The following is a 23,182-nucleotide window of genomic DNA, read 5'->3' as shown; positions in this document are numbered from 1 at the left end:
AAGAACTCACCGGCTCAGCGTCGAGTCTAATAGAAGGTCCAATAGAACCTTCACCGGATAAAAGCTGTCGGAGTCGTGACGGCATACTTGATGATCTCCCGGCCGCCATCTAACTGCTCCAGCGTCGGCTAATTTTCAAACCGCTACATAAACAAAAAAAACACCAAAAAAGAGAGTATGAGAAAACTGAAACAATCAATTTCTGGAAATCAAGAAGAAGGAATCCAAGAATCTCAAACCAAGCCAGATCAGAGAGAGTAGAGACGATAAAACGTGCGGGGAAACAAAGAAAAAGTGCGGAATCATACGAATCTGGGGAAAAGAGTAATATAGATAGATACATACCTGTGTGTATTGTTGTATACGTATAGACAAGGGAAGAGAGACGAAGACGACGAAGTAGAAGAAGAAGAAGAAGAAAACCCCAGAAAGAGAGAGAGAGAGAGAGAGAGAGAGAGAGAGAGAGTAGTGTTCGCTGCCTTCGATTTTGGTTCTTTTTTTTTTGTTATTAAATCAACCGAGTAAGTAAAGTATGTATATATGTACCATACGGAGAGGGTTCAGAGTTTTTGATTAGGGTGTAAAACTAGATTTTGTCCGGATGAGGAGGTTTAATTTCCTTCTTCTTCTTCATATTATTGATTTTTTTTAGTTACTGGGCCTTAGTTTTGGGCCTGTTCTCTCGATTTTTTAATAATTCCTACACTATTATTATTTTATTTTCGAAAATAACTATATGAAGAGACGAGTGAGGGATTGTGAGAGGCCTTGACCCAAAGCCCATAGATAGGGACGGTAATCATTTTGTTTGGTTCATTTCCTTATTCGCATATTCCCTGCGATAGACATTAGACCTAGAGCAAATCCAACGGTGCAACTTGACAATCGTTACTCAGGAAAAAAAAAATATACATATTTTAATTATATGACAACATTTTAATTTTTTATTAAAATTTGACCACTACTAAAGAGACAGATGTACATATAGGTAAAGAATCGGTTCTCAAATAAGCAATTTGAGTACCCTCCTACATTCTCTCTTACTTTTTAAATATTTTTTATTTTCTTTTTTTATGAGAAATTGGTTGAGGAACGACCACTGGATTAACTCTTTAGCCACTTAGATTAACCGAACCAACTCGAATTGGGTTTTCCGGTTATCAATTAACCGAAGTATTTCTAGAGGGTTTGCCAAAATAAACCGAATAATTCGGTTAGGTTTTCGGTTTATTTTGGATGTTTCACTTATTTTTTGTTAATTCGGTTATTTTTTGTTTGTCGGCCAAAATATTCATTGAAAAGGCCCAATGGGCATTACAAGTGATAGAAATACAAGCAGGTCCAGCCCTTCACCCATTCTTATGACACATGGATGTTAGGCTTCCATATTTTTTGAGATTTTTAATAACAAAAATAAGCCTCAAAAAATATTTTTATTGCAAAAATAGACTTTAATTTTACGAAAATTATAGATTTAGCTTCAAGTTTTAAATTTATCTACTTTTTTATTATAAAAGTAGGCCTTATTTTCCAAAATTTTAAAATTTAATTTCAATTTTATTTTTTTATCTATAAAATCCATTAAAAAATAATTGTTTTGTATTGGACCACAAATTTCATTTGGCCGGCCTGAGTACAAGTCTAATCTCCTCCATTTACATCCTTAATTAAAATAAAAAACAGCTTAATCCTAACTAAAGAGATAAGATTAAGAAAAAAAAGGAGCCATGTGTTGACAGATGTTAACACGCAAGAAGGAGAGATGTGACACAGTCGGTGCCGGTGCAGATCCACGATCTGACTCAACTCCGCCGCTAGGCTTTGAAATTCCACCACCGGAGCTCTTCTACAGATTTCGCCGTTGCATATCTAGATAAAACCCGTCGTTTCTGTCTTGAATTTCTGCCAAAAGACTTCTTCAAGTCTTCATCTTCTTAACCCAAACTCCTAGAGGGAGGCTCCGCCTAAGACCTAAATAAGGTCAACTTCAGAAGAAGCATGACGATGAAGATATTGTTCCAACTTAAGAGAGTAGTCAAGCTGACGGTATGACGAGGGAGATCCATCGATGGCTAACGGGATCAAAATAAAGGCCTGTAAAAGAGAGAACACATATCCAAACTTACCGAAGCTAAGTTTGGAATTATTTAAATCCGACTAAAGTCGGAACAAAAAACTAAAACTACAAACAAGAAAACTAATCCGACAAAAGGTCGGAAGATAACGATAGATATGGCTTTTCTCTCTCTCAAAGGTTTGGGAGAGATAAGAGAGAGAAAGCCTTCCTGACGTGCACTTTGTTAATTCGGTTAACATTGGTTATTTTGATTAAATTAAAGTACTTCGGTTCAGTTAAATGTGGGTATTTTGGTGAAAATTAGATATAATGTTGGTAAAAGAAGAAGAAGTTTTAAATTATACATGTTTCATTTTAATAAGTTTTCAGAAACTGATATGGCACTTTTAGTTTTATTCTATTCATTCTTCTTTTGTTGAATAATTATTCTAATCATTCTTATGTTTCAAATATTATGATGTTTTAGTAAATAATTTTGTTTCAAAATTAGTTACATTCTCATTATNTTTTTTTTTTTTTTTTTTTTTTTCTATTTTGCATAACTTTTTCTTTACCGGTGGAAAATATCTCTTTTAGATAATAAGTAATGTTTTAATAAAAAAATCACTGAAAAATAATTAAAAAAAACTCTTTAAATCGCCAGTTTTGCAATTTTACGTCCTATCACTCCAAAGTACAGATTAATCCTATGTTATTAAAAATAATAATCAATATAACTCTTATATGTATATGATACATGTTTTTTACGTTCACGTATATTAATTTGTTAGGCATGGGCATAAAATCCGAATCCGAAAATTCGAACCGTATCCAAACCGAAATAAGTGGATTAAAACCGAACCGATATTAAGGAAATAACCGATCGGTTCTTGGCTTTTATTATTTTGGATATCGAATGTTATCGTATCTTTTATTTACTAGGTGTTTTCCCACGCAATGCGTGGGTTGTTGTGTAGTTGGCACTTTCTTGTTTTTTTTGGTCTTTTCATTTTCTCTTTTGTATTATTTCGTTTTAATTAGGCATATACGGGCTTCGCAATCACTTGTATTTATACACTATGTTTATACCATTTCGTTTAGATATGTACAATTATGGCGTTTATTTTTTATGAATTATAAGGATGTTGTTCTTGCTTTTGAGGACCCAATCTTATCATTGATTGATATTGTTTCCAATACATTTATTGTATTTTAGATTTTCTAATTAACTACTTATGTAAACTCTTCATACGTCGATGTTGCAATAATAAGTTATTTTTAAAAAATAATTATCTTCCGTGTAAGTGATTATGTATATATGTCTATGTTTTGGTCTAATATCAATAAGATCGTTTCTGTTTTTCTTTAGTTGGCTTTGAAACCAGTTTTGAGTTAAACAAATAATGGGTCGAATTATGGTGTTAATAAGTAATATAAATTCTTATGTATATATATTGTATATATGTGACTATAAGTTTAGCTAACTAAAAAATTCTGTTATATTTAAATATAATATATATATATATATATGTTTTTTTATTTGTGGGAGGAATGTATGGAATTATTGGATATAAGTTGTTTTTGAGTTAAATGACCTTTTATGCCTTTAAAGTGAGTTAAATATTAATAAATTTTTATATGTGTCTTGACTTTTTTTAAAAAGAATACCAAATGTTTCCTTCCAAATTTGAAGTGACATAGTATTTTAGTTTTCTTATATGATTATATGAACTTCAATGTAAAGTTTTTCAAAGTAATAAGTACACTCGTACTGATTGAATTATAAAATTTGGAGAAATGTTTATTTCGATTAATCATCTGCTCTTTAAATATATTAAATAAATAATGTATGTTGTTGTTCCTACAAATAGGACAACATATATTATAGTTTAACTATGGAGTTAAGCAATGGAAATGGAACTTGTGATTGGAAGACAAAATGTTTATATATATTATTTTACACATTGATCGTTTAAAAAATGAATAGGAACATCTAATTCTCAAATAAAGTTGATTTTTTTGTTAAAACCAACATATGTGAATTTAAATTTAACTATGCAAATTTTAAAAATAAATATGAATAGATTAGAAGGGCAAGAAATATTTTTTGATATAAATAAAATAAAAAATTGAAAACAATGTTAAATATATATAATGCTTTCAAAATTAAAATATAGAATCAAACTCTTACAAGTTACAACACATATGAGATATAACAACATTTGATATTGGTGGGAGAGGAAGAGAGAATGATTACTTATAAGATAATAATCCAAATTAGATAAAGGAGATAAATCTTTTAAAATAAGAACAATGTAAAATATATATCATGTAGTCTCTAAAATTAAAATTTAGCATTAAAAATTTACAATGACATTTCATTTGTTTTTTTCAACCCATACAACAAAAATAAGAAATCAAAAACAAAATAAAAAAACAAAAAAAATGATTTGAGGTATTGTAGAAGAGAATGAGAGAATGTGAAAATGAGATAGTAAAAGAATGTCAATATGAGAGAATGATAGATTGAGAGAATGCTTATTTATATGATAAGAAATGATGGAAGTTACATTTAGAATTATGGAGTTACAATAGTAATTTATTGTGTTTGAATGAAATTGAGTGGTAGAATATGATTAATGCATAATTTATTTTATTTTCAGTTATAATTTTATTTTAATGTGTGAGTTAAATGTATTATTTTTATTGGGTCTTAAATACTTTTTAAAGCAATTAGAAAGCAAATAAAAAAATAAAAAAAATTAGAAAACATTAAATGAAAATCAACCAATAAGGAGAGACCAAACCTTACTTTTATATATATGATATATTGCTTTAAACTTTGAATTGGGAAATATATTATAAACAATAATTTTACATGAGAAATATATTAATTTAGCCTACCAAAATATGAATATAAGTTTAGCCAACCAAAATAATTATAAAATATTAAAATTTAACCAAAAATATTTTCTCTTGAAAGATAAATAAGTTAGTAGGAGAAATGAATTAATGTACAATTATTGGATAGGAGTTACATTTGAGTTAAATGGAGTTACATGCGTTTAATTATAAATAAATATTTTAATTTTTTATAACCTAAAATAAAAGGAATACTAAGTGGTCGAATCAAAATTCACATGATTTGGTTGTTTGTTGATATAAACTCAACACTTACACATAATATTTCAAAATAAAAAAATATTACTTTTGAAGTGACAAACTTAATTAGTTTTCTTATAAAATTATATGAATTCTTCAATCTCAATAATTTTAAAACCCCAAGGATAACTTATATTTTTTTGGTTTTTTTTGTTTTTCACTAATCAATTTAATTTATAGTGCTAGATTTCATATTAATGGTTTCATCTTTAGAGAAATTAGTTAAATGATATTTTTAAAATTATATTTTATTTTTATATTTAAGTTTCAGTTGAATATGATTTCTTTTTTGGATCATTTTTTATTTTGATTAAACACACAAAAACCTCAAATCATTTAAAAATAATATGTATTATATTGATCTTTGCAGATTTATCAATTGGATCACAAAACAAAATAGTCTTTATAAATAGAGTTGATAGACTTTACAAAACAAAATAGACTTTATAAATGGATAATTATATTGATCTTTAAATAGTATATTGATCTTTATAAATTATTAAAAATGATACATGAATATGTGAGATAACCAGAGACATAATAGATAATTAGATATGACTCATTTCAACTTCATGATCTTATTGTGTGGTGAATATTGTAAGAAAGTATGAAAATAATGACTTATAAGATGCTAATAAAAAATAGAAAATGGAGAAAAACCTTTTAAATGATTAAAAAAATATATATAAGATATACATATCATATAAACTCTAAAACTAAGCTTTTACAATGATATTTGATTTGATTTTTTATAACCCATACAACCACAATAGCAAAAAAAAATACAAAAACAAAAAAGATATTTGAGAGTAGTGGAAGAAGATGAAAGAATGAAAGAGTGATAGATTAAGAGAATAAGATAATGAGTATTTATAGGAAGAGAAATGATGAAAAATTACATTTGGAAAAATGAGAGTTACTTTTGTTCAAAAAAAAAAGTAAAATGAGAGTTACAATTCTAATTTATTGTTTTGTTTTAATACAATGATTAATACAACTTAGTGGAGAAATAAAGTTAATGCATAATTTATAGGGGAATTTATATGATTTCAGTTTTATATTATGTGAGTTAAATGTGAAAATTAATTGTTTTTAAATTGGTATTTTAATATAAATTTTTTTTGTTAAAATTGCATTGCCAAGTGGACCAATAAGGAGAGAGTGAAACCTTACTTATATATATATGATTTATATGGTTATATGAGAACCTTGTCATTTACTTAATTTCTATCTTTTTTTTTTAATTTTAATACTCCATTAATATGGTTATTTGGGTGCAATAAGATTAAAAAGTATTCGAATAAAATATTGTCCAATAACTTTTGGTTTAATTTTGGTTATCGACAATCATATCCGAACCGAACCAAAATCCGAATTATCTGAACCAAAACCGAACCAAATTTTATAAATACTCGAATGGATGTTAGAGTCAATATCCAAAAAATCCGAAATCCGAAAAATTCGAACCGAATCCGATCCAATATCCGAGCGCCCAGGCCTAAAATTTTTAATGTGGATTTGAACTCCTCTTCGTGGGAGGCTTGGAGTTTAGATTTGATATATCATTTATCAATAGTTTACAAATTTGACGAGGATGATAGCGGGGTATTTTACATATTATACTATTACTCTACTTCGCGGGATTAACTTTTATTTTTTGGAGTTCAATCATAAATAGAAAAAAAATAGCAATTTTGAGAGTTTTTTTCTGCATAAACCCTCTACCTAACAAAATGTGGATTTTGTCAAACACATCATTTCTAAATATTAACTCCAGTTACCAGGAAAAAAAACTTTAATTTAGCAAATACATTCGAATATTTTTAATTTGTTTCAAAAACTATTATCTTAGTTTTAATATTGGATTTTATAATTAAAAGCTGAACAAAAAAACCCTTCAACATATATAAAATAAAGAAATTTCAACATTATTTGTTTCATGCATTGGTACGAATGATTGCATAATGTATCATAATATATAGAGACTAATTTTCTTGATCTAGTGTACAAGATTCATCCGTATCACCGATTTAAGAAGAAAGACTACTTGATGTTTGTTCAAAAAAAAAAAAAAAAAGACTACTTGATTAAACATTTCCCAATGGCATGTGGAAAAGTCTACAAGCGTGCTATAATCAAAATTGACATTTAACTATCATCATTATCTCTTGATTAGTAACATTGATATCTTGTATATATGGATTTTATAATAGTCATTAGGATACATTAGTCTGAACGCTTAGACTAATAAGACTAGTAAAATATCAATAAACTTAAAAAATAATATAAGTTTCAACTAATACAAAAACTTCAACCAGCGTGGTACAATAGTCGATATCTAGGTTGAATTCTATATCCAAATAAATAATAATATTCTTGTTTACGATAAATGATAAAAGTCTAAAAACTTTTAAGTTAACTAGAATCTAGTAAAACAAAGACGCATAAGTTTTAAGTAAAGCTAATAGCTTGAATTTAGTTTCATGATGAAGGGAAAGATGATATATCCCGAATTATAGTTATACCAACATCAACCCACTAGATTCTCTATTGTTGAAGCAGAGCGTCTCCTATCCAATCCACAAAACTGGCGAAGCAACGTGTGTTAAAAAAATCAGTTCATATCAAAAGAGGGATCATAAAAAGTGCATGCCAAAGTCATGTTATCGAAGAACACGTATTCGAATCTTAAGATAAAAAATCATCCAGAAGTTGTTAAAACTATATCAAACAATTACTGCTTGTCTGCTTATTTTAGTTTTCAACCAAACAAATGTTATTTTATGAGTAAGATAGGAAGACTTTGCTAAAAAATAGTATGAGAATATAGAGTAGTTGAATATGTGCGTGGCTCTTACTTTGTTAGGTGAGAGAGCATTAACTGCTTACTTAGACTAAAAAAACTCCTCTTCTTGTTTCCTTTAGATGGGTCTATCCATACCATGCAAAACTCCTCTCATACACGTCATCGATGTGTAAAGCATTTTTATGTTCAAAGGTAGATTCCAAATCTTGGTCGGTCTAAATATAAGATATGTTAAGGTTATCTAGAGCAATGCTTTTTGAAAATTTCGACTGCTTTTTATTAAAAATGATCGTAAACAATACAGAATATTGACATAACAACTTAGAAATTTCTTGGACAGACGTGTCGAACAGAAATGGTTTTGGCCCCATGAACAAACATTATTAAATTACAATCTCTGGATAGGTTTAGAACGTCCACTTTATGAACCCTGATTATGGTTAATTTCCTCAAATTTATATGAATAATCATATTATGCATAGTCTTTTCAATTTTCAATGTAAAGTAAAGAGGAGTTAATATATACAAAAATTTATCGTCAGTTATTTGTAGGACATTTATAAAATTGCTGATGGAAAATAAAACGTAGGAGTGCACTGGAAAAATATCTTCTAAGGACATTTTTTTGTTGTCGTCTAATATTATAAAACATGGAAAGATATATTGTCAATTACAACTTGAAAATGAAAAACAAAGATATATATTTTCGGAGTGTAAAGCCCCAAAAAAAAAAATTAAGTTGGTGAACAAGTAGAAGTTCCCACAAACATAAATCGAAATTAAGAGGAAAAAAATACAAAGTAGATAACTTAAACTCGAAAAATAAAAGGAACATTTAAACTAAGAATATAAGTAACAAAGCATAATCTTTATACAACATACTAGTCTTAAAATGCAAGAATAGCTCTTTTCCCCAACTATATGCAGATGAGATTTATCAAAGATGCATACAATCAATCCAAAATTAACATCAACTACATTCTATCACGAAGATAACCAATATCTAAAAACAGAATCAAAGTCTTCGTAACCTGGCAAGCAAGAACCTGAAACGCTTCTGAATGCAATTGATGACAACAACATCATTTTTATATAGAATTCTTTTTAGAACACCTAAATCATTTATAAAATTGGAAAAGTAAGAATTCTTTTTTGAAGAAACTTTAGTAGTACAGTAAAACCTCTATAAATTAATAATGTTGGGACCAAGATATTTTATTAATTTATAGTGATATTAATTTATCTATAAATTAATAATTATTATTTTATAGTGTAAATTAATAATTATTAATGTATAGGTATATTTTTAATTGTTTAATTTTTTAAAATTATGAATTGAGACAATCTTTGCAAAATAAGATTATGAAATTACAAATATTATAAAAAAANTTATAGAAAATTTTTAAAAATAAATTACAAATATTATAAATTAAAGAATATTGTAAATTTATGGTATTGGAATTGAATTTCAAATAATTAAAAATTATTATAGAAAAGAAATTACAAATATTATAGACAAATTCACTTATACACATGACATAAATATTCATATTTATGAATAAAATTATCAATTATTGTATTTTAATAGTCTATCAAACTATCAAAATGTAAATGATGCATATGTAGAAATTGAAAACTTTAAAATGTTTTAGCTGTTTTATGAAATGTTATAGAATATTTTATATCAGTATAGTTTGAAGATACAATATAACTATTGTTTTATAGATATGAGGTTTAAGAGAAACATATTTTACTATATCAACATATATATATATATATATATATGTAAATTTACATAATTATTAATTTATGATATTATTGGGACCATATTTTACATGGGGATTTCAAAAAATTATTATCTTATTATCTTATTGAATTTTGTTATTTTTTATATTATCCTGATTTGAAACTATCAAAATTTATTAATTTATAGTGATTATTAATTTATAGAGTATTAATTTATAGAGGTTTTACGGTATAAGAATTTAAGAAGTTTAAAGACTGACGACTTTGTCAATTGTCATGCATCTTCTTGCAAATAATGGTATAAGAAACGACCAACCTCATTAATTAACAGATTCTCTAATAAACCTTCAGTTCGAGTAGTTAGCATTTATTTGCTAGTTTTTAATATATAGTATAAAGTTTTGAAATTTTATAATTCGTTTTATTATGTGAAGTCAGAATTTAATATGAGTCCCAATATTGTGGTTAGTATTGACATTTGACGATGAAAGGTTGTCCACTTTTCCTATAATATGGATAGCTCGAGTTTTAGTTTGAAGTATGATGACGCAAGTGCATGCATGATTAATTGCACTTTGTAGCATAATCAGGATCAGATCTACAAAGATCGACCACGACAGTAGACGTCCAAGATCCAATTAATCTATAACTAATGGTTAAGATATGTTTTGGTTTTAATTAAATTCTAAGAAAACAATTATAAATGCAATTAAAGCAACACAAAACCATCATCACCATGATTCATCTAAAAAACTACGACTGACTTAGCATGATTAGAAAGAGCATACCCAATAAATAAGTAAAAGACATAACATTTTTTTTTTTTGGACAAACAAGTAAAAGACATAACTAAATGATAAGAGTTTCACAATTTCTTCTCTATGTGTCAAGTAAAAGTAGAAATCTTCATGTCAGTAATACAAAACACAATTCCAAGAGTAGTATATTCATGACTATATCTGTTCTTGGTAGCGTTGACTAGTGGATTCTTTTAAAATACATGTATCGTTAAGTTCTCATAATTCGTTTATTGGGAATTGTTGAATGCTTAAAGACGCCATGAATATATAAGGTAGGACAGGACACAAAGGGGAATATTATAACGATAAAAGAAAATATATGTCGACCCACACACTAATTGATTAAAGAAAAATCAATTAAAAAGACAATATATATAGTATATATACTAGCATTAATATAATTAAAGGTTGGTTGTGAAATGATTATGAAGATATATAAACCATGTTGATTAAGAGGCATGTGATTGTATTATTAAGGGTCGCATCTTTAGCTACCTGCCCACAAAACACGGCTTCCATTTCAGGACATGTGCTTCCTTTACTTCTTTTTTCTTCTTGCCTTCTTTCTTCATTTTGCTATTTTACTGTTATTTATTTATCAGCATGTTTTATATTTTATACATATTAAAAAAAAATTTAAACACCTGAAAAACTTTTACTAATTATGTATATAAGTTATTTTATTTGGTTTGACTATGAAAAGACTAAATAAAAAAATTGTTATACATCTTGAACATAGAAAACAAGAAATTTGTATTTTTGTTCAGCAACTTCTTTTATAAAACATTAACAATTAACTAATTTGATTTTATTTGTTGGACCATCATTTTGGATTTACTGCACGGTGGTCATGTGATCAGCGAAGATCAATGATAGATAGTAATATACATAAAACAGTTAATGAGTTGTTGTACTTTGTAATCATTCATATTCGGTTTAATTATAATTAATACTAAGGTTTCCTTCTTTAATTATGTTCTTGGTCTAAGAAACGAAACTTCAGCAGCAGGTGATACCGAAATTAGTTGTGATCTCTTTCTCATATGGGCTGTTGAATTCTCTTAACTCTGAAGTCATGTGCTTTGTTCTTCGAATGGTTTAAATGCAGTATACGATATACGACTGAAAAGATTTTCGACGTAGGCTTGCTTGCACGATAAATGCGTTAATTTGGACGGATCATTTCGATGAACAGTCACGGTACCGTCTTTAATTTTGTGGTTTTTGACATTACATAGTGTGGTCACAATACCTATTATTACATTACTTTTTATAGCTTAGATTAAATAAAAATTATTTTGGTTTCGAATATTAAGAGATTGATGATACCTATATTTTTCTAATGACACAAACACATACATACACGTATATGAGATTTGATGAGAGATATGAGATCCGAAACAAGAAAAAACAAGTTGTAAAAAGGAACTATCAAAATTTAATAATTAACAAATAAAGAAGTATTTAGGTTAATAACAGTAGCTAAAATTATAAATTGAAAATACTAGCAAGAATATATATAAGTGAAAATGTAGCATGTTAGTATTTTTTAAAATAACCATCTAAAAATTATACTTATTTGGTATCTCCTTATATTAATAAACCAACATTTAATACGATTAAAATTTGGATTAGATATCTATATGTGAAACATGACATAGAAAATGACATGCACTATACAAAAACTTGTATGCTACACGTAAAACAAGTATAAAAGGTTCATTACGTTGGATGTTTACGTAAGAAAACAGTATGTAACAGAAAATTAATTATTTGTTCCATAGAAAAACGTCAAATATTTGGAAAAAATCTTTTGTATGTCATATATGTCTAGGACAAAATATCCTCTTGTCATTTATTAAATTGAACTTTTTTTGTTTAATTTTTTTCCAATTATTAAATGAAATTCGTCATTTTTCATAAACTACTAAATTAAGATATTTCAAAATAGAATTAAAAAAAAAAAACTTTTCTTCTTAATTTTTCGACATTCGCGCCATCAATAAGAAATCCCAAGAAATTAAATGCACAATCCAGCTACACTGTAAATATTTTATAGTTATAATTCCTACGTTTCAAAATATAAGATGTTTTAGAGAAGTTTTTTGTTTTATAATATATGATGTTTTCAAGTTTCTATGCAACTTTTAGATTAGTTTAGTATTTTATATTACGCAGTATTGTTTCTGATTGGTTGAACTTGTTAAAAATAAAGACTTCTTAATCTGCGTGTTTTAGTTAAAACATACTATATTTTGAAACGGAGGGAATATATAATAGGAAAAGAAGTTGAAGAAGAAGAAGAGAGAGAGAGCCTAGTAGACTTGGAATCTGGACAATAAAGAAAAAAAAACCATTTTTATATTAAACTCTACAGATCTCCCCATTCTGAGATGCAGAGATAAAATAACAATAGAGAGAGACCAAAACCATTAACCATAACAAATCCGAAACTGTCACCACCGTTTCCTTTGTCTTCTTCTCTCTGCCACAATCTTTCAATCTTTATCTTCTTCCTCTTCTTTTTCTTGGTTTTGTAAATCTCTCCATCTTGAAAAAAACAAACAAAAATCACACAACCCAAGATTCTTCTTTAATATACGGCGTCGGCTATGGGTACTGGTTGGCGACGAGCATTTTGCACCACCGCTCCTAGAAACAGCGACGCAGCAGCGCCGGATCTTGACAAGAACCACTCCGGCTATAATCTTACCCCAAGTCCTAGCCCAAGAAGCTGCGTGAAGCTAGCTTTTCTCTCTGGTGGAAGTAATCCTTCGACTCCCCGACTGAGTTCTAGTCCTGGCCTACGTTGTCGGACCAACGATGCCGAGACTCCCATGGCGGAACAAATCCCGACGCCAAGATTGGCTACAAAGAGTCCAAGATTGTCTTTGGCCGCTAGCTCGAACCCTTCATCGCCTCGCTCGCCGTTAAAGCTTTCTCTATTTCGTAACAGCTTCAAATTCAGAGTAAGAAAACATATTATGAGCAACAAAGAGAACTCAGATAGATTTAAAGTTATGTTTTCTGATGATTTTTGTTGATTTGTTTTTGCAGAGTAGTTGTGGGATATGTTTGAACAGCGTGAAAACAGGGCAAGGTACGGCGAAGTATACGGCGGAGTGTTCACACGCATTTCATTTCCCTTGTATTGCCGACTACGTACGTAAACACGGCAAGCTTGTTTGTCCTGTTTGTAGTTCTATTTGGAAAGATGCTTCTCTCCTTGCTCCTCATAAGAATGCAACTGAGTCTCCCCTCGACGACTCTGTTGTAGTCCAGGAGAAGCGCGTTGTTGTCGCGTCTTCTCCTAGAGCGAAACCGAGGCTAAAGCAAAGTGACTACTCGAGATTTTACGATGATGATGAGCCTTTGCTTTCGCCGAGGTTTGTTCCTATACCTGAAGCTGATGAGAATTGTGGAGGGGAAGAGGACGATGACGTGGCTCAGTTCAAGGGATTTGTGGTTGACCCGAACCCTTCTTTTGCCGTCAAAACTCATGAGATTCCAGCTAGTGGTCGAGATTTTGGAAACGTGCAGGTGAGTTTGTTACCTGAAGCTGCCGTTGTCTCTGTTGGGTGTGGTTACGAGACTCGTGCAGTGGCTCTAACGGTGAAGGCACCGCCCCCTTTAGGAGGCGGGGTAGGACGTAGGCTTTTAGATCCGTCTCAACGTGCGCCTGTGGATCTTGTGGTTGTTGTTGACGTAGGTGGAACAATGAACGGTGCAAAACTTCAGATGGTCAAACGAGCAATGAGGCTTGTGATAGCCTCTCTCGGCTGTGCTGATCGGCTCTCAATCGTTGCCATTGTCACGACTGCTCCAAAGAGACTCCTCCCGCTAAAGAGAATGACGGAGCACGGCAAACGCTCAGCCGGATCCGTGGTTGATGGGTTGCTTTGTGGTCAAGTTTCTAATACAAGCGACGCTTTGAAAAAGGCGTCGAGAGTTCTTGAAGATCGTAGGGAGAGAAACCCAGTAGCGAGCATCGTACTTTTATCGGACGGTCAGGGTCAGTCGAGTAAAGTCCACACAAATCAACGGTCTACAATAGCCCATGTGGGATCAACACGCTTTGCCCACATTGAGATCCCTGTTACTGAGCATGGCTTCGGAGAGAGTGGTGGGTGTAGCAATGCCCCTGCAGAGGAGGCTTTTGCAAAATGCATAGGAGGATTACTTAGTGTAGTGGTTCAAGATCTCAGGATCCAAATTCGAGTTGGATCAGGATCTGGACCATGTGAAATCTCAGCCGTTTATCTATGTAATGGAAGGCCTACGTTGGTGAGTTCTGGTTCCGGGTCAGTCCGGCTTGGGGACCTCTACGCAGGGGAAGAGAGAGAGCTTCTAATGGAGCTTAGGGTCCCGTCAACAGCCACTAGGGCCAACCAAGTTTTGTCAGTTAGAGGTCTTTACAAGGACCCATCGACACAAGAAGTTGTGTATGGACGGGACCAGTCTCTACGCGTTCCCCAAGCCGTTCGATCATCATCTTCTCCTAGAATCGAACGGCTTAGAAGCCTCTTCATCGCAACTCGGGCTGTTGCCGAGTCACGGAGGCTCGTGGAGTATGGAGAATGCACAAGCGCACACCACTTGCTTACGTCAGCGCGTGCGTTACTAGGCCATTCAGGAACCGCGGAGGCAGCGGAGTACATAAAAGTCGTGGAGGCAGAGCTTGTAGAAGTCCAGTGGAGAGGACAACAACTAATGGAGTATCAAAGCCAGCACCAGCAGCAACATATCCAACGGCGGAGAGGGAGCGAGAGAGAGACGAATAGGACGATGATGCTGATGGATGAAAATGGTGAGCCGTTGACTCCAGCATCAGCGTGGAGAGCGGCTGAGAAGCTGGCTAAGTTGGCTATGATGAAGAAGAGCGACTTGCACGGCTTCGAAAACGCTAGATTTTAAAAACGTTATTATTTTATTTTGTTTACAATAAATAATTATTTAATTCTGAGAATACAGAGGAAAATGTGTATTAGTCAGAGAGACTCAGAGTGTCATAATAGCAGGCGGCACATTACTTTTTAATTGTTACACGTATAAAATTTAAGAGAAAAAGTCAAAAAAATACTCTATCTAATTTTTATTTGGAAGTTTAATTTCTGTTTTTTTAGGTTGGAAGTTTAATACCCAATCTAATTTTTATTGTCATTAAAAAGCTTCATTTATATTTGTGTTGGTTGATTAGCACCTTCTAGTTAACAGCCATTAATGGCAGTAACGGAATCGTTAATTTAGGTTAAAAATTAACCCCACATGATTAATTAAACTAAATGAAAGACATTGTTGTCCTTCAATTTTAGTTTTCCCCAAATCGAATTCGAGAGAGAAGAGAAGAACCCTAAATTGTTTCCCCCAAATCGATTTGGGAAACAAATCCCTAAATTGAATTTCCCCCAAATTGAATTTTCTTATTCTTTCCACCTTCTTCACTCGATATATCTGAAGTCTAACTAGTCGATGGTGTTGGGTGTTTGATTACTTGTGGATTGGTGATAAAAGCTTCCGAAGAGATGAGGTATGTTCTCGTGGAATTAATTTTAGGGTTCACGACTTTTTCTGGGTTTGATTTGTGTCATAATTGATTGTCTGATGTCTTCGGGTTCATGGATTCGATTGTATTATCTCTTCGGGTTCATGGACTCGATTCGATAGGGTTGGATTAAGTTTAGGGTTAGATTAAGTTTAGGGTTGGATTAAGTGTTTCTGGGTTGAATTAATCATTCATGTTTCATTATGCAGTGGGTTCGAGCAATTGAAACTCAATATCCATTTCAGAGGAGAAGTCGTGTTGAAGGATGGGTTGTTTGCCTATATTGGAGGAACCAAAGGGAAAGATATGTTGATTGATCCAGATTTGATGACATGGTCTATCTTCGAAGAGTTTTGCGCTGAGAATGGAGTATCGGGTCAAGTGGAACAAGTTTGGTACAAGCTTCCATAAGAAGACAGAGCTTCAGCAAGAGTTATCGACATTGACAAAGATGGTGGGATCAGACAGTTGTGTAGTGAAGCTATATCTTCTTGTGGAGAAGCCGATATATACATCCAGCAAGCTACTTCTGAACCTGCACCATGTCCTTTGCCTAATTCTGTTGAGCAGTGTGACATTGATGATGCGGAGGATGAAGATGAAGAGCCTGATGCTGCGGAAGAAGAGAGAGTAGAAAGTGAGGGAGAGGATCCAGTAGAGGAAGTTGTTGCTGATGATCCTCTATTTTGTGCTTTTTATGAGGAGATTAACAAAGAATCCGAAGGTGAGGGTGAGGATACTGACCAAGCGGGTGAAGAAGCTATACGTCAAGCTCAACATGAAGCGGCAGAGAACATTGCTCGTGAAGCTGCAGAGGATGAAGAATTTGAGAGGCATTGCATGGATGATGAACGTCCTGATTCTTCAATGGATACCGACGAAGAATGGGATACCTATGAACGCCATGAAAGAGAAATATCGAGAGCTAACTACTCCAAAGACAAGCCACCGTACTTGTGGATAAAACAAACCTTTCATAATGGTGAAGATTTCAAGGACCAGCTATTAAGGTATGTCTTGAAGATGAACTATGATGTTAAGTTGTGTAAGTGGGGTACTACACAACTGGAAGCCATATGCAGTCATGAGAACTGTCCTTGGAAGATTCACTGCTCTGTGGAGAAGCGGATACACAAATGGGTAGTCAAAACATATGTTGACACTCATAATCATTCTGTTAGTGGGAAAGCAAAGATGTTGAAGCAGAGTGTGATTGGAAGACTATTCAGAGATGAAGCAAGAAGGAGACCGTCATTGGGATGGACAGCCATTAAGGATGAGATTATGATGAGGTACACGATTTCTGTGTCTAAGTGGATTTATCAAAAAGCCAGAAGAATTGCCTTCAATCTGGTGATAGAAACACAGAGACAACAATTTGCGAAGCTATGGGATTATGAGGCTGAGCTTCGGAGGTCTAATGCGGAGACTCACACTGAGATTGTTACCATTCCTGAAGCTAATGGTAAGCAAAAATTTGATAAGTTCTACATCTGTTTTGAGAAGTTACGAAGGACATTGGATTGGATGGTGCTTTTTTGAAATGGGAATTGAAGGGTGAGATTCTGGCCGCTGTTGACAGGGATGCGTACAAGTACAACATAGACCCCGTCAATGGAGAAAGGTTGTGGAGGAGAACAAGTAAAGGGTCCATAGAAATACCTGATAAGAGGAAGAAACGAGGTCGGCCAAAGAAGTTTAATAGGATAAAGGAGCCAGGTGAATCATCGACTAATCCAACAAAGCTTACTCGTGAAGGTAAATCTATGACTTGTAGCAATTGTAAGAAAATGGGTCACAATAAGGGAACATGTATAAATCAAGTTGCACAGTTAGCTCCTCCACGCAAGAGAGGGAGACCAAGGAAAAGTCTGGTAAGTAATTTAGCCTTGTGTTTTAAATCGGATTAGAAAAATTTAAGATTATAACATTACAGTTTTTATAGGACAATGATGATCTATGGAGCATCCACAATGCACCAAAGAAGTGGAGGAGAGCTCAAAGCCAATCAACACAACCTGTTGCTCAAAGCCAATCAACACCATCAATTGCTGAAAGCCAATCAACACAACAACAACAAGTTCCACAACATTTGAGTGATCCAGCTAACACAAGTGGTCCAGATAACATAACTGCTAAAGGACATGCTCGTGGACGTCCTCCTGGCCGTAAAAATGGAACAGGCAAGGCTTCTGGCAAGGGACGTGGTAAAGGGTCCGATGAAACTCCTAAACCGCCTGTGTTTTTTATGTCTCCTTGGAATGATAATGTGTTCGATGTGTGGCAGCCTGAGAAGGAGTAGAAGAAGATTTTTATTTCTTTTGTTTGCTATCTAGGATCAATGTAGGATATTAACTTTGTTTTGGCCCCTTTCTTATGGTCGGATCCTTTTTTGTTTTTTGGGATGTTGGATCTTTATGTCTACATGACTCTCTTTCGGATCAATGAAATGAAATTAGGATAATTTGATTTCAAACAAACACTTGAAACTTACAACGTAGGTGTTCATAACAATGAAACCACCCCATATAAAACCTACTTCTTTCCCATTACAAGGATTATAGCAATAACAACAATGAAACCTCCCCAAGACAATAAGATAATCTGTCTAAGCATTTTTTCCCTCTCATTAGAGGCCATTAGTTCACTTTCAAGCTTCTTCTTCTCTTCCTCATGGGAGATACTGTTGGAACCACTCACATTCATTACCTTCAGAGATTCTTTGAGTACCTTAATCTCATCTCTAGCCTCCAGTAAGCTCACCTTCTGCCAACCGTATGGCCTTTGTTCATCTGCCCATTTAGCAAAGCCATGAACAACACACTTAAAGAATCTTCTACCCGGATTGTCATTTGTCCATGACTTTGCAAGCGTCGTAGTTCTACCACAATTGCAGCAAAGAGGATCCCAAATCCGACTCGAATTTGCATCAGACCCTGAACTTTGGCTCAACATTCTTACGATTTAACCCATGAGGATAAAAGGAAGAACAAATCGATTTGGGGGAAAATTTTTTAGGGTTTTCTCTTCTCTCTCGAAATCGATTTGGGGAATACTAAAATTAAAGGGCAACAATGTCTTTCGTTTAATTTAATTAACAACGTGAGATTAATTTTTAACCCAAGTTAGTGATTCCATTACTGCCATTAACAGCTGTTAACTCGAAGGTGCTAATCAACCAACACAAATATAAACGAAGCTTTTTAATGACAACAAAAATTAGACTGGGTATTAAACTTCCAACCTAAAAAAACCAAGTATTAAAATTCCAAATAAAAATTAGATGGGGTATTTTTTGGCTTTTTTCCCTAAAATTTAACCAAATGAGTCTATGGGAACTGGAAAGTGTTTGGCCTTAAGATTTAACCGTCTTGTTTGGCATTTTGAGTTTGCGAGATTTTCTAACAATCTCCAATTTGTACTTTTGTAGTAAACTCTATTTCACATGTGTGAGTTATGTGGATTCTTAAAACGGTAGATAAAAAGCAATAATGTTTTCCTTTTGTGAAGTTATAAGAAAATATTTGAAAAAACGATCTTGTGATATTTTTAGGAGAACTACTTACTATTTAAGTTTAAATGTTTTTTTACTTTTCGTTTACAAGTTTTTACTATAACCTTTTGACATTATATGAACCACATGAAGTTTTTACTTTTCGTATATATAGATTTTTTTTTCTGTTTGAACCTTTCAAAAGGATTTCGAATTTCTGATGAGTCTTACAATCCTTCAATATTTAAACATATTGACAACTGATTATAATAAATACATTATACATTATACAAGTACATTATTTTTTTTGAAATGGTTTTTTTTTTTTCTGAAAATTGAATTAATAGAAAACATAAAATATTAATTAATAACTATTGTAACTATATTCTTTATCATTTTAGGATTTTTTTTTTAAATTACCATTTTTGTAAACCAACATAGCTTGTAAAACCGACTATTATTTTATTTTTGGTTCATCCTTACCTTTTAGATTACGTTTATGTTTTTACTAAAAATGCTTAAGTTTTAATCCGAAAGGGTGTATACACAAAAAAAAGTTTTAATCCGAAACATAAGAAATTTGTGTGGGTTGTTTTGAACGATTCGTTTGAATTTATGAAAAAAAATAAAGAAAGAAATCACTGCGTCTCTGCGCATCACTAAAACAAATTTGTGTAGTTTGTGTGTGTTCTTATTCATTATGATCCCGTAACTTCGATTCAACAGTGCAACCAAAAATTACATTCCAACTCGAAGCAACGTGTTGAACACATCAATCATATATAAATGATAAGATAATTATGAAAGGTGAATTAGGATTTGACCCATTGAGAGAGTTGAAGTTAGGGGCTAGATCATAATTGAAGTTGGTGGATGAATGATGACTTTGAAATCATGAACAAATAATTCCCTTCTTTTATTGCAGTTGTTGATTGTTATTATTATTATGCTCTTAATAACATTGTTCATCATCATTGTCATTTGTCATTATGGTTAACACTTACAAACATAAAAAAGAAAAACTGGTTTCCTTAGATATAGATACGGGAATGTTGTTGTTTCCCTAATTGCTTTTGACGTTTGAATCTTTTGAACTTCTTTTACATAGCATGTACACCTTTCATTTTATAGTTAATATATATAATAATAAATAAAAATCTGAATAAATGCTACCAACAATTATAAATTTTCGTCATATCTTTTCGTAAAAGAATATGTTGTAATTTTTTGAAAAATAATTTCTACGGTTGCGTCGGTGCATTGTAGAATTTTGTCTTTCCACCATATTTTATTCACATTTTTTCATCACCATTTTATGTTTTAAAAGTTGTGTTTATTCAATATTCATATCTTTTGAACTCTATATATATTGTCTCTTTCCTTGAAACATATTTTTTTTTTGTTTTGTTGAATCAAAATCATTTGAATATTAATTTTTACTATAACTTTTCTTGATACATTATCACTAAAGATTAAATATATTTTATATTTACAATTTTTTTTATTAGATAGTTACATTTACTCATTACAACCATTCGTTCCATATACTCACTTAAAATAACTTTTTCATTACAACCATTCGTTCGATATACTCACTTAAGAATTATGCATTGTTATGCTTGTAAATATTTATTTTTATAACTGGTAGATATTGCAATATAGATGGTTAATATGTTCCTCTTTTCAATATTAATATATGTTGTAGTTAAATAAATTAAATGGAAAACAAAATGACAAATTTTGCAATAGCTTTTTTATCTTCCCATCAAATTTGCAACATGGATATTTTGCAAAATACACGTTGTAATTCAGCAAGGGTATAAATTTGATGTAGCAATGATTTACAATAATTTAGAATTGCAAATACACGTTGTAATTCAACAACAATTTTGCTGCAAAATAATTGTAGCATTGATACAACAAATTAGCAAGGAATTGATTTATTGCTAAAACTGCCACATCTATGATTTAATTATGAATTTTCAACGCCTAATTAGCAATATTATAAGATTTCTCGAGCTTTTATAGCAATTCCCTTGTTTGCAACAAAATATTGATATTTTGCAATAACTTAATATCTTGCAATATAAATATTTTTTTGTAGTGATGAAGGGATCCAGTAGCTTCATTTGGTTGTACTACTACATGTGCTATCTCTCCTACTTATGTTTAGATCCAGCCAAATAACGATTTTACAGAGAAAAATCTGAAAATTTTGGCTTATCCTGCTTCTCAAGGAACACCAGTTTATAAAGTTTCCAATGCAATTTGAAAATGTTAGCTATTTTTAAGATTAGGAGGTATAATTTGATCATTATTCCTAAATGAAGATTTTTACTTTAAAAATTGATGAATATGAATGTATCTCAAGATAATTTTGTTTTATTTGCCTATACTATCCCAGTCTCAAATCTCTTAATTTCTATAAGTTTAGCAGATTAATTATATATCAGCCTCAAATCTCTCACAACTAAGAGATTTATTGCTATCAATAATCGAGTATGTTATATCAATCCACAATAATCAAGTAGAATCCAATATCAATCATATATGAATGAACAATATTTGTACTGTCTGATCATGTTGCACCTTTTTCCAACTTCAACATAGCACATCTGTCATGACTTAGTAAATATCATTGTATAATGTTTTTCTATTAGATTTTAACCTGCGGTACCCCGCTGGCATATATTGTAAAAATTATTTTAAGAATTTATAACTTAGGTTGTATTTTATGTTTGTTTGTGAATTTTTTTTTGTTTTTTTTTAATGAAATCTATTTTTTTTGGGTTGTGTGTCAAACTTTTATGGAGATGGTAGAACATATTTTTTAAAAATAGTTTGTATCTTTATGATATTTTGTTGATTTTAGGAACCTTATTAATTTGATAGATAGATTTAGAGCGATTTAAGGAAACTTATAGATATTGTCGATTTTATGAGAATAATCTTGGAGGAATTTCAAAAATACCCCTTTTGCAATACCATTTTTCATAAATACCCCATCTTTCAAACTCACCAAAAGCCACTAAAAATTTGCAAACTTTTAAAATTTGTGTGTAAGCTTATAAATATATATACAAATTACCTTTATATGTGTGTAATTTTTTTTTTATATATTTTATAAATACAGTATAAATACCTTTTAAAAACTGTTTAAAAACTGTTTACAAATCTTTTAAAAACCTTGTAAACCATTTAAAAACATTGTAAAAACTTTTTAAAATGTTTTAAAACTCCAGAAATATTTGGATCGAGTTTAGAGGTAGTAGTTATTATCTAGAAGTACCTTGTGAACCATATAAATTTTATAATTTTTCATATTTGAAAAGGGGTATTTTTGAAAATGGATAAATGAAAGGGGTATTTTTGAAAAGAGGTACACCAAAAGGGGTATTTCTCAAAAATTCTCAATAATCTTAATTGATTTGGTCAATTTACCATAATTTACGTATTGAGTTTTGTGCAATTTTGTAGAGACTAAGACCATCTCCAATGGTGATTCTAAGAGTTTCTAAATCAATTTTTCTAAACTCAAAAATCTTTAAACTCAAACAAAATGCCCAACAAAAAAATA

General features: G+C 31.3%; 3 protein-coding genes across 3 annotated transcripts in view; 1 reads left to right on the top strand and 2 right to left on the bottom strand.

Annotated features, from left to right (window-relative positions):
* The window catches only part of LOC104763297 (E3 ubiquitin-protein ligase UPL2-like), a 19,899-nt gene extending 19,443 nt beyond the window's left edge, over positions 1-456 (bottom strand). Inside the window, exons 1-2 of the mRNA XM_019240057.1 lie at positions 346-456; positions 11-143 (exon numbers count right to left, since the gene is read on the bottom strand). Coding sequence (XP_019095602.1) covers positions 11-109 — 99 coding nt within the window. The 5' untranslated portion in view covers positions 110-143; positions 346-456. The remainder of the gene's footprint in view (positions 1-10; positions 144-345) is intronic.
* On the top strand, positions 12,960-15,607 carry LOC104760947. Its single transcript, XM_010483944.2, has 2 exons — positions 12,960-13,539; positions 13,628-15,607. The coding sequence occupies exons 1-2, from the start codon at positions 13,183-13,185 to the stop codon at positions 15,482-15,484; spliced, it is 2,214 nt and encodes a 737-aa protein (XP_010482246.1). The 5' UTR covers positions 12,960-13,182; the 3' UTR covers positions 15,485-15,607.
* On the bottom strand, positions 18,648-19,067 carry LOC109130478. Its single transcript, XM_019240056.1, has one exon. It carries the CDS (start codon positions 19,065-19,067, stop codon positions 18,648-18,650), a length of 420 nt encoding a protein of 139 aa, XP_019095601.1.

Source organism: Camelina sativa, chromosome 18 (assembly GCF_000633955.1).
Source record: "Camelina sativa cultivar DH55 chromosome 18, Cs, whole genome shotgun sequence".
Classification (NCBI taxonomy): Eukaryota; Viridiplantae; Streptophyta; class Magnoliopsida; order Brassicales; family Brassicaceae; genus Camelina; species Camelina sativa.
Note: the sequence above shows the minus strand (reverse complement) of the source record. Positions and strands in the feature narration are given on the sequence as shown.

Coding starts and splice junctions, on each gene's coding strand:
- LOC104760947 (XM_010483944.2), top strand. CDS start 13,183: ATGGGTACTGGTTGGCGACGAGCATTTTGCACCACCGCTCCTAGAAAC. Junction 13,540..13,627: donor GTAACAGCTTCAAATTCAGA/GTAAGAAAACAT, acceptor TTGTTTTTGCAG/AGTAGTTGTGGGATATGTTT.
- LOC109130478 (XM_019240056.1), bottom strand. CDS start 19,067: ATGTTGAGCCAAAGTTCAGGGTCTGATGCAAATTCGAGTCGGATTTGG.